The sequence below is a fragment of the Diceros bicornis genome, chromosome 3, assembly GCF_020826845.1.
Source record: "Diceros bicornis minor isolate mBicDic1 chromosome 3, mDicBic1.mat.cur, whole genome shotgun sequence".
NCBI classification, from domain to species: Eukaryota; Metazoa; Chordata; class Mammalia; order Perissodactyla; family Rhinocerotidae; genus Diceros; species Diceros bicornis.
Window position 1 is genome coordinate 48,487,101 of NC_080742.1, and position 17,371 is coordinate 48,504,471.

Consider the following 17,371-nt stretch of genomic DNA (forward strand, 5'->3'; position numbering starts at 1 on the left):
CCTGTATTACCAGTGTCACAGTTCGTCTAGAATTTGAAATTTGTGGATTAGGTAGCAGCTGGGAATATGAAAAACATGTATCTCGGTCCTGTGCTCAAACTCACAGTGCATGAGATGTAACAGAAGCCTGAAGCAGTGAGAGAGCACAGAGGCTGAGGGTGGTGAGGTGGCCACTGAACATAGCGAGTTAAATGTCCAATATGGGAGAGGCAGGGCCTTGGTGGTATGAAAGGAAGAGATCCCCCTGGGTTGGATTTGTCCATGGAAGTTTCATAGAAGTTTTCTTGAGGGAAACTTACTGGTGGAGTTTGGATAGGAAGAAAGAGAAAAGACAAAAATATATTGAATCCTAAGCATGACTGCATTTTTTTAGCCTGATAAGTATGATGATTATTAAAATTTTTCATAAAAGCTTCCAAGAGTATTATTTAACTGAATGGAATCTAGCTTAACTTGGTGCTTTAAAAAAAGACATTAGATGGGGGCCGGCCTCATGGCGTAGTGGTTAAGGTTGCGTGCTCTGCTTCAGCAGCCCAGGTTCACACATTCAGATCCCGGGCACGGACCTATACCACTGGTCAGCCATGCTGTGGCGGCGACCCACATACAAAGTAGAGGAAGATTGGCACAGATGTTAGCTCAGGGCGAAACTTTCTCAGCAAAAGAAACATAAAGAAATTAGACATAGGTGGAAGAACTGAAAGACTAGGTCATTGTTCTTTTTTCTTTTGTGAGGCTTTTTTTTTTGTCTTTTTTCTTCTTTTTTTTTTAAAAGGAAAATGGCCATTTTGTAGAAAGAACATCTCAGGTGGAGGTATATGACCTAAGACAAGTCTGTTAGACTTGCTAAACTTGAGTTTTCTGGTGTAAAAACACGCAGTTTAAATCTCAGGATTTATGTGAGTATCAGTTGTGTTCATCTGACTCCCTCTTTTTCTTTTCTTTGATCTTCCTTCACTGAGTCATTTTCTCCCTACCATCCATAGGTTTTCTAATTTTCCCGTATTTAAATATAAAAAGGCTTACCATCTTTTCCGTTTTGTTTTTCCCTTCACCTTCCCTACCTCTTCCAAACCTCTTGGCCCTCTGTGTTGCCTCCTGTACTCTGCACATGTGAGCACAAAATGGCTGTTTGTCCCATTGGTGAGAACATTTTATTAAATGAGTGTGTTATTGCATTTTGGGATTTGAGATAATCATTAAAGTGTAATATACTTTTCTATGCCAAGATTAAAATTACATGTCAAGTTTATTTAAAGGCAACTCCTGTGTTGAGATAACTGGCGGGTGGCTCGCACAGGGATGGTTTCCTACTATTTCATTTATTTTCTACTCAAAGGACAAGGGCTTTTATTGAGTATAATATCTGTGTCAGGTTTCACTTTTGGACTGAGTTTCATTCCATACTTAAACATTTCTGAGTAGTTTAGGTTTGAGTTCTGGTCTTTGGTGGTATGGTTTTAGTTTGAGAGTGGAGGGGAAGAACATTTTGTGACTTTATAAAGCAGCAGTGAATCTTAATTAGTAATTCCCTTTGAGCTGGTGTCTGGACTCACTTCAGACTCCTTGCTAATTTTAACTAATCATTAACAGCTGAGAAATGCCCATTTCTATGTTCCTAATTTTATCTAACTGCTTACAACAGTACATTCATTCCCCCCACCCCACCCCAACTGTGGAAGCCCTTTTTTCTAGCTACAATGTTATATTTGTCAAAGAACTCAAATTACAGGAGTATTTTCTCCTAGTGACTGATTATTAAATCCCTTTCTGGACTTGGGAGGTTAATATGTTTCCAGCAGTATTTGTGTGACCCTGTTGAAAATGACTGCATTTCAAAATGGGGGCAGTCTGTGAAATTGCTTGGCACAATCAAGTGTTTACTTCTGCAAAACTGAGAGTGCCCTAATGAACATGCTATTTGGAAGGAAGGCAAAGACTCTTTCTGATCCATCCTGTAGTTGAAATTCAGCCTCATAGTATAATAACTATTTTGGGGTTTTAGTTCCTAAACCCTTTAACTTAAATTCATTTTAATTTCACATTTCTGTTAAAACACTTATCATTATTATAGGCATCTGCTGTGAGAAGCAGTTGTTTTCCTTGTACCATACTTTTGGTACCATTTGCCTGGTTCTTGTATTTTTCTGTTTAAAAAAAATAATACCTGCTCATTGTAGAAAATTCAAATATAGCAAGATATAAAAGAGGAAGCCAAAGTGCTCCCAACATCAAAAGACAGTCATCAATAGTTAATGAACATCATTCTAGTCCTCTCATTTTAAATATATGAGATCATGCCATACATGCTATTTTGCAAAAGTTTTTCTACTCTCCTAGTATTATATTATGGAGATATTTTCATGTCAGTGAAAATACCATCCTTTTGAAGGCTGCAGAGTGTTCCATCATAAAGATATACCACAATTTATTTAATGCCTGTTGTCTTTGTGCACGTTTGGCCGATTGCCAGTTTTTCCCTGTTAAAATACTCCTGCACTGAAGCTCCCTTGTATATGCCAACTTTGTACTCAGTGCAGTTTTTTCTTTAGGGTAAATTCCTATGAGAACAATTATTCTAGTAAAGGATAAAAATGGAAGCTATTTAGATTTCCCAAAAAGGGAGATGAAAGCCTGGTCCCTAACCCCAGGTACTGTGTGTTGGTTGGTCACAAGTCTCGCTGTTCCTCAGTGTTGCAGCCACTGCAGGACCAGGAGCCATAGTGATGAGATGCACACAGGAGTCAGTGTAATTTAAAGACAGCGCTGCAGTGAGGAACTAGTCCAAACCAGGAGCCCCTGCAGCATCTACAGTCTCTGACCTTTGGAAGGTTAAAAATGAGGGTGGCTCAGCTGGATGATACTTTTCTACAAATGTGACCTATCACCCAATAAAAACATTCCCTTCAATATGCTAAAGCCTGGGCCAAATACCATACAAAGACATGGGGAAAATCCCTATTTTCACAGAAGCTATGGTTTCAGCAGTTGAGCATTGTGTTTATAAGTGGTAAGATGTGGAGGCTGTGCAGGACCTCAGCGGCCATCCTGCCAGCCTCCTCATTTTACAGATGAGGCTGTTGAGATTGTTCAAGGTCAAGTCAAGTGCCCAGAGTCACTTAGCTAGAAACACAACAGGAACAAGAAGAACCCAGATTGCTCCTCCCAATCCAGTGCTGTGTAAGATTTTTAGAGAAGCAGGGCAGTGCGGGGGTTAAGAGCACAGCTTTAGAGTCTGGTAGATGTAGACTTCAGTCTTGGATTCACCACTTTCTTACTCTGCGACCTTTAACAAGGAGCTTAACATCTCTACGATTTAGTTTTCTTATCTAAAATAGGGATATTTCCTCATAGAGTTATTGAGGAAATTAAATAAGAAAATGTTTTAAGATATTTCAGCATAGTTCCTGGAAAGGGAAGTGCTCAGTAACGAATCAATTAATAGTAGGGGCTGGCCCGCTGGCATAGCGGTTAAGTTCAGGCATTCCGCTTCCACAGCCTGGGGTTCGCTGGTTCAGATCCTGGGCACGGACCAAGGCACCGCTCATCAAGCCATGCTGAGGCGGCATCCCACACAGAAGAGCTACAACTGTACAACTATGATATACAACTATGTACTGGAGGGTTTGGGGAGAAAAAAGAAAAAGAGGAAGATTAGCAACAGATGTTAGCGCAGGTCAGTCTTCCTCAAAAAAAAAAAGGAATGACGATATGTAAAAAATAAAAATTAATAGTAGCTCTTTGTTTAGTGATACCTTCTAAATCATTTGGACCCTAAGATCATTGGATTTTAGGGCTGAAAGGGGAGGGCCTTAGATCATCTAATTTACTCGTTTTGTTTTACAAATAAGGACACTAACATCCCTGAGAGGTCAAGTGACTTAATTGAGACCCACAGCTCCTCCACACAGAGCCCAGCTTGGTGCCCAAGATTCCCAGCTCCTTGGGGCTGTATTCTTTGTGACCTTATGAAGTGAATGAAGCCAAAAATATTGTTATGTAATTTTCATGACGTTACTTCTAGGGATATTCTGCATCTGGCATAACCCTGCTTTCTATATAGATTGTTGCCGTGGTTCTGTGATTTTTTTTTTTCTTTAACAGCCCTTAGAAACTAAGTCAGATAATGGCTTAAGAGAAAGTGCTTATAATTTGGTCATCTTAAACTCAGATTAAGTCCTTGAGGTTTTTGTGAGAAATCTTAAGGTTTTATCATTTTGTTAATTTTGCTTTCTTTTTTTTCTAAGACCGTCTTCCCTAATTTGGCTTGGTTTCCTCTCAAAATAATCCAAAATAAAGTTCTCCAGTCTTACAGATAAAAAGTATTTCTTTTATTTTGGACTTTGGTCATCTTGATTATTAAAATCTACATCTGTAACGTTTCTATCATTTGAGGATTCATGTGCTTTCAGACTACAGATTATATAAAATCAATCCTTACTCTCAAGGAAAAGAGCAGGCTGATGTTTTTGCCTGGAGGCATTTAGAGAAAGTATTACAGCCCCTCACCTCAAGAAGCATTTCACTGTCCTGTAGCATTGTACTTCAGCTGGAAAATCACACAGGGTAAGATGTGACCGAGCGCTCAGTCATCAAGTCCACTTCAGTGCAGTGGGCATTCAGGAAAAGGAAATGAGGGAAGCCTACAAGAAGGAAAGGAATCTTGAGCTGGAAAAAAGTCTAGAACGTGGTATATCACAGCAGAGACAAGAAAGGCTGACTAGGACCAAGGAGGACAGGACTTTATACCTGAGTGTGTCTGCATGTATATGTGTGTGGAGACATATTAGGTGATATGTCAAAACTTAAGAAATCCTTCTACCTGTGTCTTTTCCAGGCTTTCCAGTTTTCTCATTTTCATATCTTCCCAGCAGCTAAGCACAGACCCTTGTGTGGAATAAATACTCAATAAAACTTACCTAAGGGCCAGCCCCGTGGCTTAGCGGTTAAGTGCGCACGCTCCACTACTGGCAGTCTGGGTTCGGATCCCGGGCGCGCACCAATGCACCACTTCGGCCATGCTGAGGCCACGTTGCACACACAGCAACTAGAAGGATGTGCAACTATGACATACAACTATCTACTGGGAATTTGGGGGGAAAAAAAGGGAGGAGGATTGGCAATAGATGTTAGCTCAGAGCCAGTCTTCCTCAGCAAAAAGAGGAGGATTAGCATGGGTGTTAGCTCAGGGCTGATCTTCCTCACACACACAAAAAAAACTTACCTGAGTTGATTTTTAGGGTAATGATTTTCTGCCCAAACACATACTCCCCCCAATCTGTGACTTGTGCTATTTATCTATCTTGTTGCTGACAGGAAAGCTACATGTCCCTCTAGCTTCCTCTGTAGCCTAGGACTGCAGGGAGCCATAAGTGGCCCTCCCTCCACCTGCAGGTCCCAGGCTGAGAGTGGCCCCACCACTAGGGTGAGGCCTGGTGCTCATACCCACTGAGCTGACAAGCCTGACTTCCTGTCTGTTTTTTTCCTCTCGCTCCTTGCTTCCTCAACTACACACATTATCTCCTAGGCAGTTTAACAGGTTATTAAAGGGCAAACATGAAATCCCCTTCTGAGTACTCTATTTTGGATGAGGGGTAGATTGGGGGAATTAGGTAGACTTCCCAGGGAGGTCTACCCATATACATATATGGAAAAAAAGATCATTAGCTCCCCTCCCCCCATACACACACAACCAAAGCCAGAGATGTTCAAACACAGGTGTATTTAACACCTGACAGGTGTATTTAATGAGCCCAAATGTGAAACTTTAAATTTTAGCTGAAATAAAGTCTATTTTGCACTCTAGGTAAAAATTTTTGCAAAGATCATTTTACTTATCTGCCTAGAAAATGAACTATTAGGCAGAATATTATATATAGTTAGTGTTTATCAACCTTAGTGTCTAACATGCACAATGACTGTTGACAGTATTTGGAGAGTTGGAAAATATTTAAAAACTTGAGGATTTCTGGAGAAATTGGAGCCTAGATTACAAGTAGATAGAAGCATGTCCGTATTCCTGTGTCTCTCTCACACACACAGGTTATTCATTTTTTCCCTTACGCTTATAGTTCAGAGAGAGCAGTTTATTTTAGTTCTTATATCTGAAGCATACCAAGCCCTATATGAGAGGTACATATGAGCATCCATTTATTCCCTACTCAAATCCCTGAGTAGCATTAGAAAGTTATAACTATTCTGTTATGAAACTCGTCAGAATTATTTCATTCTTTGGAACCTCATATCCTACTGTCCAAATATTTAAGCTCATCTGGCTAAAAGAAAAAGTATTTTGTTTGTTTAATCCCAGCTCCTACATGGGCAGTTATTTTTTCGTTTGAAGAGTAGCAGATCTTGGAGATCATTTAAAAGACTATGTGACCAACTTTCTCATCCTGAAATTAATTAAGGAAGATCGTGGAAAGAATGTTCTTGAGGATGTCTTTAGAAATATGGAATAGTTTCCATATTGCTTTCTAATAACAAATATCAGATAAATTGGGTGTAAGAGTGACAAGACTTGAGATTCCCTGAGTTAACAATGTATCTTATTAATGAAGTTGTATTACTCCGCTAATGAATGTTGTCAGGTAGGAATTATGAGTAGATTTGCAGAATATGTAAGAGAATCATTTAGTTTACCTTTGAGGAATCGCTTTCCGTAGAATATGGTCGTTATTTTATCTCTTTCTTTCATTTTGTGGTATGCAGTTTCTCTAAGAAAACAAGTAGAAATATTTTTCCCCAGTTTTTCAGTGTCCATTGAGTAAAACAGAAGCTTCAGGAAGCTGTTATGTTTACCGTATAGTTTTATGTGCCTACCAGTAGGTAAACCACTGAGTAATCCAGGAAGACACATAGATCCTAATTTGAGAACAAAGTCCTAAGGGGTTAAGGCTCGCTTGTTCTGGTCACCTGAAAAGCAAAATGTTCCTCATCACTGGGAGTCAAGTAGTCTACATCAGGGGCTCTTCTTTTTCCTGAGAGACCATTCCCTATGTTCTCTGAGACTTTGATCTACTCCGATGAGTGCCTGAAACACTGGACACACGGGCATGATAGATAACAGTTGGATTTTCCCAAAGGGAGCTCAACGTTAATAATCACACACACTGCTTTGCTCAGTGAGATTGGGAATTGTTTGGATTTCTGTCTGACCCTAATTATTTTCAGAAAGCAGCAGGAAGACGGTAGCTTCTTTGCTCTGTAAAAGGGAGGATCCAAGATGCTTTAGCTTTGGGAGTACATAGAAGGGCACAGGCGTGCTCGGCTGTCATCACACAGAGTGAAGAAACAGTGGTGCTGTGAACAGCGCCTGCTGTGAGGTACTGATAGGGGCTCATTTCTAATCAATGGGAAGAAAAAAGAGAGTTTCCAGACTACTCAGAACAGATTACTCAAGTATTTCATAATAAATATCACAGTTTTAAGAGTCCAGCTGACTACACTGGCTCAACTGAATGTTTACAGAAAAATTAATATCTCACAGAAGGCCACGTAATACCTTCTGGCTGTAGACATCAGTAGGATAATGGCAGCTTAAGCTTCATATTATCCATTGATTCTTTATATCACTCTATACATCTGGCAGGGAAGGGGTGAGGTATTTACATCTGAAAAAACGCTTTTTTTAAGTAACAATACTACTTATTTTAGAATTTTCTTGCATTTTTATCCTCAATAACAGAAGGAATAGAAGACTGTGGTGGTGGTGAAATATCCAAATGTATTAAAGCTGATTTTAGATCCAGAAAAGAACCAAAGCAGTCACTGCCTTCCTTTGCCCTCTGCTCCAACCAACATTCTGAAGAAATCACACAAGATTAAATTGGATAATAATCTCAAGCCAAACTTTATTTTTTTTTTTTTGCTTGAGGAAGATTCACCCTGAGCTAACATCTGTGCCAATCTTCCTCTATTTTGTATGTGGGTCGCTGCCACAGCGTGGCTGATGAGTAGCGTAGGTCCGTGCGTGGGATCTGAACCCACGAACCCCAGGCCGCTGAAGCGGAGCACGCTGAACTTAACCACTATGCCACAGGGCCGGCCCCAAGCCAAACATTTTTCGTATGTACTCTAGTAAATTAACACATTCTTACATTTTGTATTTTCTCAACTATATCTTTGTTTCATTCTTTCCACTTATATTTTTCCCTTACTGAAAGCTTCCTGTCCTTTGTGGTTACAGGATTATAGCTGGACAGACATCCGCTGCCCCTTTGAAAAACGAAGAGATGCGGCATGTGTGTTTTGGGACAACGTAGTATACATTTTGGGTGGTTCTCAGCTTTTCCCCATAAAACGAATGGACTGCTATAACGTCGTGAAAGATAGCTGGTATTCCAAACTGGGCCCCCCCACACCTCGAGACAGCCTTGCTGCCTGTGCTGCAGAGGGCAAAATTTATACATCAGGAGGTTCCGAAGTCGGTAAGGACTTATTCAGTATTTCTATTTGGGGAAAGTGCTTTAAAGCGGAGTATCTTCGCTTTCATCTTTAAATAAACAATTGGTGTTACTCGTCCAGATACTTTTTGACGTAATTCAGATACACATCTGTCACATTTTAGAGCCCATTTTCCTGAAGGTTTACCTTAACTCCTTTATAAATCAGTAATTTACAAGAACTTCAAATTCCTGGATTATGTTAATTGTCCATTTTTTGTCATGATGAAACTTTCTTTGACACCATCTGGATTTTGGTTCTAGATTAGTTCTTTTGGATATGTAATGTTACTTGCTTTAAAGATTTCAGAGTCCGGCTTACTCATAGCTTCTTTAAGACCTCTTTACTACATTCAAGCTTTTAAAATCTGTATTATCTTTGCTTTCTTGAAAAAAGTATGAATGATCTTTTTCATTTACTTCATTCTTTAACTTTTTTATCTAATGACTAGTAGTGGTGTTTTATGCTTATTGATCAGAACGAGGTGTGGATGTAAAAACCTTTCTCGTTGATAAATAATTTGTTAGTGTCCAGTAGTGCTCTTTTCCTAAATGAATAATTTTTCTAAATGAATGTTCTAGGTGCAAGCTAGACACATAATAGCTTTTACATGCTTTCATCTTTTTAAGTAATTTCCTGAGCTAAATAATGGGCTTATAAAGAAAACTATAGGAAGACCAGGTAAACCTAAAGTATGGAATTTAAATGTTAATTAAGTCTTTTTATTTTCTTTGAAGATTTTGATATTAGCTCGAAGAATGTTTTGCTTTTGGGCAGCATATTTATCTGTTTTACGTTTTTACCCACCCCCCCATGCCAAATGAATACAAGAAAAATTAAGATTTCCTAAAGGTGAGTTGAGGTAACCATTTCCCCTCTTTAAAAGCATTCTTCACAGAATGTCATACATAATACAGCATATTTCAAATCTAGTAAATCCTAAAGATAATAGAAAGTAACTGTTCTGTGGTATTACTATATATATAGTATAAAGCTATATATGTGTAAAAAACTATGTGTGTAAAACTTCATTTATATGAACTTCATTTCTTCAGCATTTACTGTCAGTTTTCTACTTAAATGTCTTATATCTGCTATATAGTGTATATTTCCCCCTAGTGTCAACCAACTGAATCCACCAAATTGGAAATGTTTAAAAAGTTAAAAAGAAGTTATTATTAGTCATGACCATTGCTTCTTGCATTTGTTACTCTCTTATCTTTGCTTTTATAGACCTTGGTTGCAATTAAGAATTATAAGGATTTTGTTATTGTTATTGTTGTTTTTAAGCATTAGCAAAGTCCAGAAGAATGGGAAATTAGAAATAGTTTGGTAAAGTTCTAATTTCTTTTTTCTTGGGCAGGAAAAAAAGCACTTGATCTTAATAGTATCATTTTTAAAACTCTTTATTGAGCTCCTATAATGTGCAGAAGTTGCAAAACAGGATGAATGTATGTTTTGCCATTAAAGTGTATATAGTCAAAGTACATCAGAAACATATAATGATGTCTTGAGAATATACTCAAGAATGGACCAGCATGATTTCAGGGTTTACCCACACAACCACTGAGAGTAGTCAGGAAGAATAGTTTTGTTATGGTTCAGTGGCAGTTATAGAATATTAAATGATAAGCCTTAGAGTATTAGCAGACAGTAGTTTTTGTATTTTTAAGGTGTGAATTTACCATCTGTAAATAGCTATGCTTCTCCTCTCTATATAAACATTTGAAGTTTGGATAATTCTCATCATGTACAACTGGGCTTGAAGACATACGTAATGTTTCTTATTTAATTTTTTTTTTGGAGATCAAACTAATTTTTTTTTTGAAGTTTAGTTCCCAATAAGTAAGTCTCTCCAACAGATCTTTTTTGAATATTTTCCAAAGTCTATTCAAATAGGGTTAGCTTTTTCTTAAACTGTTCCTACCTTTTGCTGTTATTGTTGATTGAAGATAGAAATGACTCTGCAAACCCTAAATTCTTCCCTCCAGTAAGTATCTCATGGCTCAGCTCTCTGTCAGCTTGCTGTAAGCGCCCCCACCCCCTCCCCACTAAGTTAAGCATGATGGGGCCTTTTTCTTTTACAGGAAACTCAGCTCTGTATTTGTTTGAGTGCTATGATACAAGAACTGAAAGCTGGCACACAAAGCCCAGCATGCTGACTCAGCGCTGCAGCCATGGCATGGTGGAAGCCAATGGCCTGATCTATGTCTGTGGTGGAAGTTTAGGGAACAATGTTTCTGGGCGAGTGCTGAACTCCTGTGAAGTTTATGATCCTGCCACAGAAACGTATGTATCAGTTTGAAACTCTTATTTCCACAGTTCATTGTATCAAGATGTCAAAAGGCAGAAGGAACCCAACAAGAGAATTTAATTTAGTTCTTATATTAAGAATGTACATACACATTTGAATGAGCTGGGGTCAGAATTTTAAGAAAGGCCTCTGAACACTAAATTTCAAGTTGGAGAGAGCAAGGACCTAGTATATTCTGCATGTGAATTATAGGAGGAAGGAAGTGTGTTTTGCAAAACTTCCTTTATTCCAAACCTTCAGGAGACTTAGATATACATAAAAACATGCTCTTACTTTATGTCAAGGACATATTTGGAGAAGAAAGAGATACGTATATTGAATTTTTCCAAGTCAAATACTGTGTTTAATACACTTTGACAGCTCACGCTGTAAAGCTCACTGCGTGGAGAGGCAGTGGAGGCCTAGGACTGGCTCTCCCACTTCCGAGCTGTATGCTGGTCTTTTCACCTGGACAAGCATGTGTGTTTATCCTGAAAAACAGGAGCAGTGTTGCCCGCGTTACCTTACAGAGTGCTCTGAAAATGAGAGTGGTGACTGTCAAACCATTTTTAAAAACAAAAAAAATACATAAATATAAGGCAACAAAAGAGTTGTCAATATTTCAGTTAATCATTATGCCCTATGTTTTGAAAAATTAAAATTATTAAATTGTTTAAAAGAAAAGCTATAAATAACCATATTAGAGAATTACAGTTATGCCAGATTTCCCTTTTGTTGTTGTTTGGAGTCTTTTGGTTTATATTATATTAAGAGCACAGGCCCGTGTCCCAGTACCACCTTCGCAATCACAGATGTCGGTTGTGTGCATCAGAGTGTATGCAAAAGAAGGCATTGAATCTCATAGAAAAAAATAGCTAAACACAGTTGTCTGTGTATATGATGCTGCTACCTGTGAATTAGTATCCTTCAACACTTGTGTCCACGTGTTCTTCTCAATCTTATTATTTATAGTAGTGGCTGTGAGCACAGCAACATGCTAACAAGTTATTAAACTTGTCAGAATGATAGAACTTTTGTTACTAGAGCTGCCTAAAGTTCTAAGTGTAGATTTGAAGATGGACATGTGAATAGTAACAGATATTACTAATTTGCTAATTGCTAGAGTCCCCTGATGAATTCGTGTTTTACTTACTCATATGTAAATATTAATTAAAACCAGTTGTAACAGTATTAATGCTTTATATTCTCTTAAGTATCTTCCCCTTTTTTGTTATTATTTTACAAGTTATTGTGAACTACAGGAAATGGATTTCTTCTGAAGATGTTCTTCAGATATACTCTATTTCTCATATCCTGTCGGAATTGAAAGGAATGAAATCCCTATTTAACCCACCTATAAATAAATTCCTCAACACCATTAAATTTTTGTTTTCCAGCCTTCCAGGTGTGTGTGTGTGTGTGTGTGTGTGTGTGTGTGTGTGTGTACACACATGTGAGTGGCAAATGAGCACATAATTGGGATAACAGACCTTTCTTATAAATTAGTAGGAGTCCTTTTACTTCCCATGAACAACTACACTAAAAACTTTCTTTTATTTTTTCAGGTGGACTGAGCTGTGTCCAATGATTGAGGCCAGGAAGAATCATGGACTGGTATTTGTAAAAGACAAGATATTTGCTGTGGGTGGTCAGAATGGCTTAGGTACATGATGTTAATTCACTGTTCAACTTGCCTAATGAGTTTGCTGATGTTTCCCTATCTTACATTATTGAAACATTCTTAAAATCTAGATACAAGCGTTTATCACATACATCATTGGACTTATTTTTATAGTTTCTGGGAACTAACATATTTTATGAAACATTGCAGTTCATTTAACATCCCTGTCCATGAAATGTGGATAATGGCCACCAGTCATTGTGATAGTCTCAGACGGCTTCCACACATTTCCAAATACACTCTATGGAATGGTGTCACACCAGCTTAAGAACTGTTGAGTGACAAACATTTAAACTTTAAAAAAGCTTTTAAGGGGCCGGACCTGTGGCCTAGTGATTAAGTTCAGCACACTCTGCTTCAGCAGCCCCGGTTCATGCGTTTGGATCCCAGGCGTGGATCTACACCACCCGTCAGCCGTGCTGTAGCAGCGACCCACATACAAAATAGAGGAAGATTGGCACAGATGTTAGCTCAGGGCGAGTCTTCTTCAAGCAAAAAAAAAGAAGAAGATTGGCAGCAGATGTTTGCCCAGGCAAATCTTCCTCACCAAAAAAAAAAAACTTTTTAAATACAAGTTTTAGGACTTGTATCCAGGCTCTGAATGGCAAAATGTCCTAAATATTTTTAAATATTGCATGAAAATATCAATATTACTATTTTTTTAAATGAGTGAATTTGACTTTTTTATTTTCTTAAATAAGGTTGTACATACTAAAGAATCTTTAAATGGAGAATCTGGACTGAATCTATAGATAGTCCACAGATCTTTAGTTAGTACCTTTACGTATAACAAAGAAATAACTTCTTTCCCTTCTCCTGTCTCTCTCCATTGCTATTTTCCATGAACTGCTGAAAGATAAATGGCAGAAGGAAAAAGAAGGATATTTGAATAATTATAATCAAAGTTAATCAGAAGGAAAATCCACTGATTGGTTTACATTTTTATTTTTCCAGAACAGATAAAACATTTGTAATTTTGTAGAATAAATATAAATATTGATGATTCTAAAATGACAAAAATTAAGTTAAATTCCTATTATGTTAAAGTAAGAATAAGAATTTAGGTGCTAGATATGTGGGCATTCATTGTAAAATCTTACAACTTTTCTGCATGTTTGAAAATTTTCATAATAAAATGTTGGAAAAATGCAAAGAATTATTTAAGAGATCTTAGAATTGTTCATACAAGTTGTTCATGTTGTTTTATTCTTTTGAAGGTGGTCTGGACAATGTGGAATATTATGATATTAAATTAAACGAATGGAAGATGGTCTCACCAATGCCATGGAAGGGTGTAACAGTGAAGTGTGCAGCAGTTGGCTCTATAGTTTATGTTTTGGCTGGTTTTCAAGGTGTGGGTCGATTAGGACACATCCTTGAATATAATACCGAAACAGACAAATGGGTCGCCAACTCCAAAGTCCGAGCTTTTCCAGTAACAAGTTGTTTAATTTGTGTTGTTGATACTTGTGGAGCGAATGAAGAAACCCTTGAAACATGAAAAGGGAGTGGACTTCAAGACTCATCGGAGACTCAAAAATATGGCCACTAGTGCTTTGTTCCAAGGGTTTGGTTACAAAGTTTTACTTGGGTGTTTTGTTTTCTTGAAGGAAGTTTCAAGTAAAGTAAGACCCGTATAAAATAGATGTTTCTTTTATATGGATTTCCTTACTTAATTCAAAGACCATATTTTAGCTGGCCACATAGCCAAGAACATATCTAGCAAGAAAATTTGAAAAATGATAAGCATTTGGTGAAAATATGAATTCTTAAATGAATTTCACGTTTGTACCTATGATTAGGACAGAGTGGGTGATTGGCTCATCAGTGAAGCAGTCTCATCTGAGCTCTAGATTCTATTTTCATACATCATAGAAATGCTATGTAAGTTAGATCTGTTTGTTTCTGTTCAGCCAAGAACTAAGAAATCATATGAATTATAAGTCAAGACAGGTAACTGACAGAGCAGCTTCGTCTCACATAGTTTTGCTTGTCTTCATTTGTTCCATTTAGTGCCAAATGTATTCCATTTTAAAAGCAAGCCAGAGTGAGTCAAGGCATATACACATGTTCTCTCACAAAACTTCATCAACACATTTTAGCATTTACAAATGTACCCAACTCCTCATGAAATATATTCAATCCTATTAAATGTAGTCTATCTTTTTGACACAAAATGTCAAGCTTAGCACCCATCATTAATTTGTATCACTGTTTTACACAGTGGTTAAAAAATTATTATGCCTCTTCAGTCCTCACTGTGAAGTCAAATCAAATCATAATAAGAATGATTATCTAGCAAAAGATAAAGGTATTTATAGCAAATTTCTAGGTCACTAGAATAGCACTGATAGTTATACAATATCATTGTTGACTTTGAGCTTCTTATGGATTAAAAAGGTACATGATTGCGTTTCCTTAGCAGGACACATCAGAGATATTTGACCCAGTTATCTCTAAAAGTTTTGTAATAATTTGAGTTGACTGTTTGTCATCTTGTATTAATTGCTTCTATGTGGTCAATAAATCCTTTACAAACCCAACTACTCACTTCTTTCCTAGTAATATTTTTCCCTTTTACATTATGGAATGTATGGAATGAGCCATGTAAAGCTGTCACCATCAATGTTTTTATCTGACGATATTAAATATTTTTAACTTAAAATAGACTGCTAAGTTTTATTCATTCTTCATTTTAAATGTGTTCAGTAATGGTTGTTTTTAAATTGTGAAGCAATGTTTCTATTTTAATTTTCATTGTTTTCTTTATATGGGGGTTATAATCTTAAACTCTAAAAATGTTTAAATGAAAAAGGAATTATAGAAGCATAATGATAGATATATTTCTGCTTATGTAGGGTATTTTATGTACATAACAGCTTTATTGAGATATAATTCACATATCATACAATCCACCCATTTAAAGTGTATCCTTCAATGGTCTTTAATATATTCACAGAGTTGTGCTACCATCACCACACTTTAGGAACATATTCATCACCACAAAAAGAAACCCCATACTCATTAGCAGTCACTCTCTATTTCCCCCCTGTGTTAGTTTCCTATGCCTCCTGTAACTAATTACCACAAAATTCGTGACTTAAAACAACAGAAATGTATTCTTTCACAGTTCAGGAGGCCAGAAGTCCTAAATCAAGGTGTTGGCAGAGTTGCTTCCTTCTGGACGCTCTGAGGTGGAAACTGCCCTTGCCTCTCCCCTACCTTCTTCTGGAGGTTGCTGGCAATCCTTGGCATTCCTTGGCTTATCACTGCATCACTTCCATCACTGCCTCTGTCTTCACATGGCCCTCTTACTTGTGTGTCTCTCTGTGTCTTCATATCATGTTACAATGACAACAGTCATTGGGCTTAGCCCACTCTCCCCCCAATCCGGTATGATCTCATCTGAACTAATGACATGCACAACGACCCTATTTCCAAATAAGGTTACATTCTGAAGTTCTGGGTGGACTGAATCTTGGGGGGATATTATTCAACCCAGTAACATCCCCCAAACACCACAGCCCTAGGCAACCATTAATCTTTCTGTCTCCAGTTTGCTTATTCTGAACATTTTTATGTTGAGTTTCGAATTTTGCACTCCATTGAAAAAAATGTACAGTCTAATTTTTTGAGGGCAAAATATCCACTTATATTACAATTTGGTTATATTAATTTAATATCATAATCTCCCATATGGAATATGCAGCACTGTTTAGGATATTTTAAATAGACTAGCCTTTTCTTTAGGCTGTATCAACTGACCAGAACACAGTATAATAAGTACGTGGACAGGTTTGATGTAGGTTATAATGAAGTGGGGGTTTTTTCTTAGTAATCTTAGTAATTCCTAATTAGTGTCAGTTTTCTGCCTTCAAAATATTCTAAAAAATTATCAATGCCAGGATAATGAATGAGTAAAACTACAGTATATTGGCAAGTACATTTTCTATTACTCCCCCCTCCCCGCCAAATTTCTATCCTGTAAAGTGCTCTATTTTCTTTTTAGTAGACATGTGATATGTTAATGTTATATCCTTTCCATGAAAACAGTGACACTGTTTTGACGATACAGCCATTTAGTTTATACTTTTGAAAGTCACAACTTTAACATGAAAGTTTAATGTCTTGAAAAAAATTGTAATAAAAAACAGCAATTGTGACCTAACTTTCAAAAACCTGGTATAATAGAAAATTTTGAATCATGAAAATGAGCCATATAATGAACAATTATTCAACCAAGCAGTCTATATTCCTTTTGCCTTATATACTGTTAACAGCAAAAAAAAAAAAAAAAAATTGGATTTTCTACATAGGCCAGGCTACATTTGAAATAAATTTTGTTTTTTAAGGGTGGCACTATTAACATATACCAACGACTTCAGAAAATTCAATCCACTCCAACACGGCACCAAACCAGCTCTCACGAAGTCCCAATAACTTGGTAATCTGAAAGGCCATTTTACAGGTATCATTCAACACTTGATAAATCTTTAAATATCCCCCTTTCTCTTTCCAATTGCCTTAAAAAAACTTTTAAAAGCTTGAATCTACTTTTATCTTCTTAACTTTCCTTCTTTCCAAGGTGATTCAAACTACTTTGGGAGAAATAAAAATAAAAAATCTGTGCTGGAAAATTGAAGTGTTATCCTTACTAACTAGAAAACTTTTTACTTTACAGAGGTTAAGTGTGCCCTAATAACAAAGCTGTAAAATGAGGTTCAAAATGTGGTTTATTCAATTTTTGTAGGGAATTTCCCTGACTTTTATCTGCCAACCCTCTTTGAATTTGTTTCCACTATCCATGTGTAATTTCCAAGAGCACTTTCTTTTTATGATTGTTCTTTTATATAGCATGCTGTTCTTGTTTCATGTTAGCCTCTCTGAGGATAGTTTAGTTTCTTTAACATTTTTTATACTCTTGCTGTATTTGCTTCCTCTGACTTCTTTTT

At 37.1% G+C, this 17,371-nt stretch overlaps 1 protein-coding gene across 2 annotated transcripts in view; it reads left to right on the top strand.

The window, feature by feature from the left end:
• KLHL7 (kelch like family member 7) overlaps nucleotides 1–15,088 on the top strand; it is a 59,754-nt gene extending 44,666 nt beyond the window's left edge. For both annotated transcript variants that reach the window (XM_058527150.1, XM_058527158.1), the window contains exons 8-11: nucleotides 8,189–8,429; nucleotides 10,533–10,734; nucleotides 12,304–12,401; nucleotides 13,637–15,088. In XM_058527150.1, the coding sequence (XP_058383133.1) occupies nucleotides 8,189–8,429; nucleotides 10,533–10,734; nucleotides 12,304–12,401; nucleotides 13,637–13,920 (825 nt within the window). In that variant the 3' untranslated portion in view covers nucleotides 13,921–15,088. The remainder of the gene's footprint in view (nucleotides 1–8,188; nucleotides 8,430–10,532; nucleotides 10,735–12,303; nucleotides 12,402–13,636) is intronic.
• The last annotated feature ends 2,283 nt before the right edge of the window (nucleotides 15,089–17,371 follow it).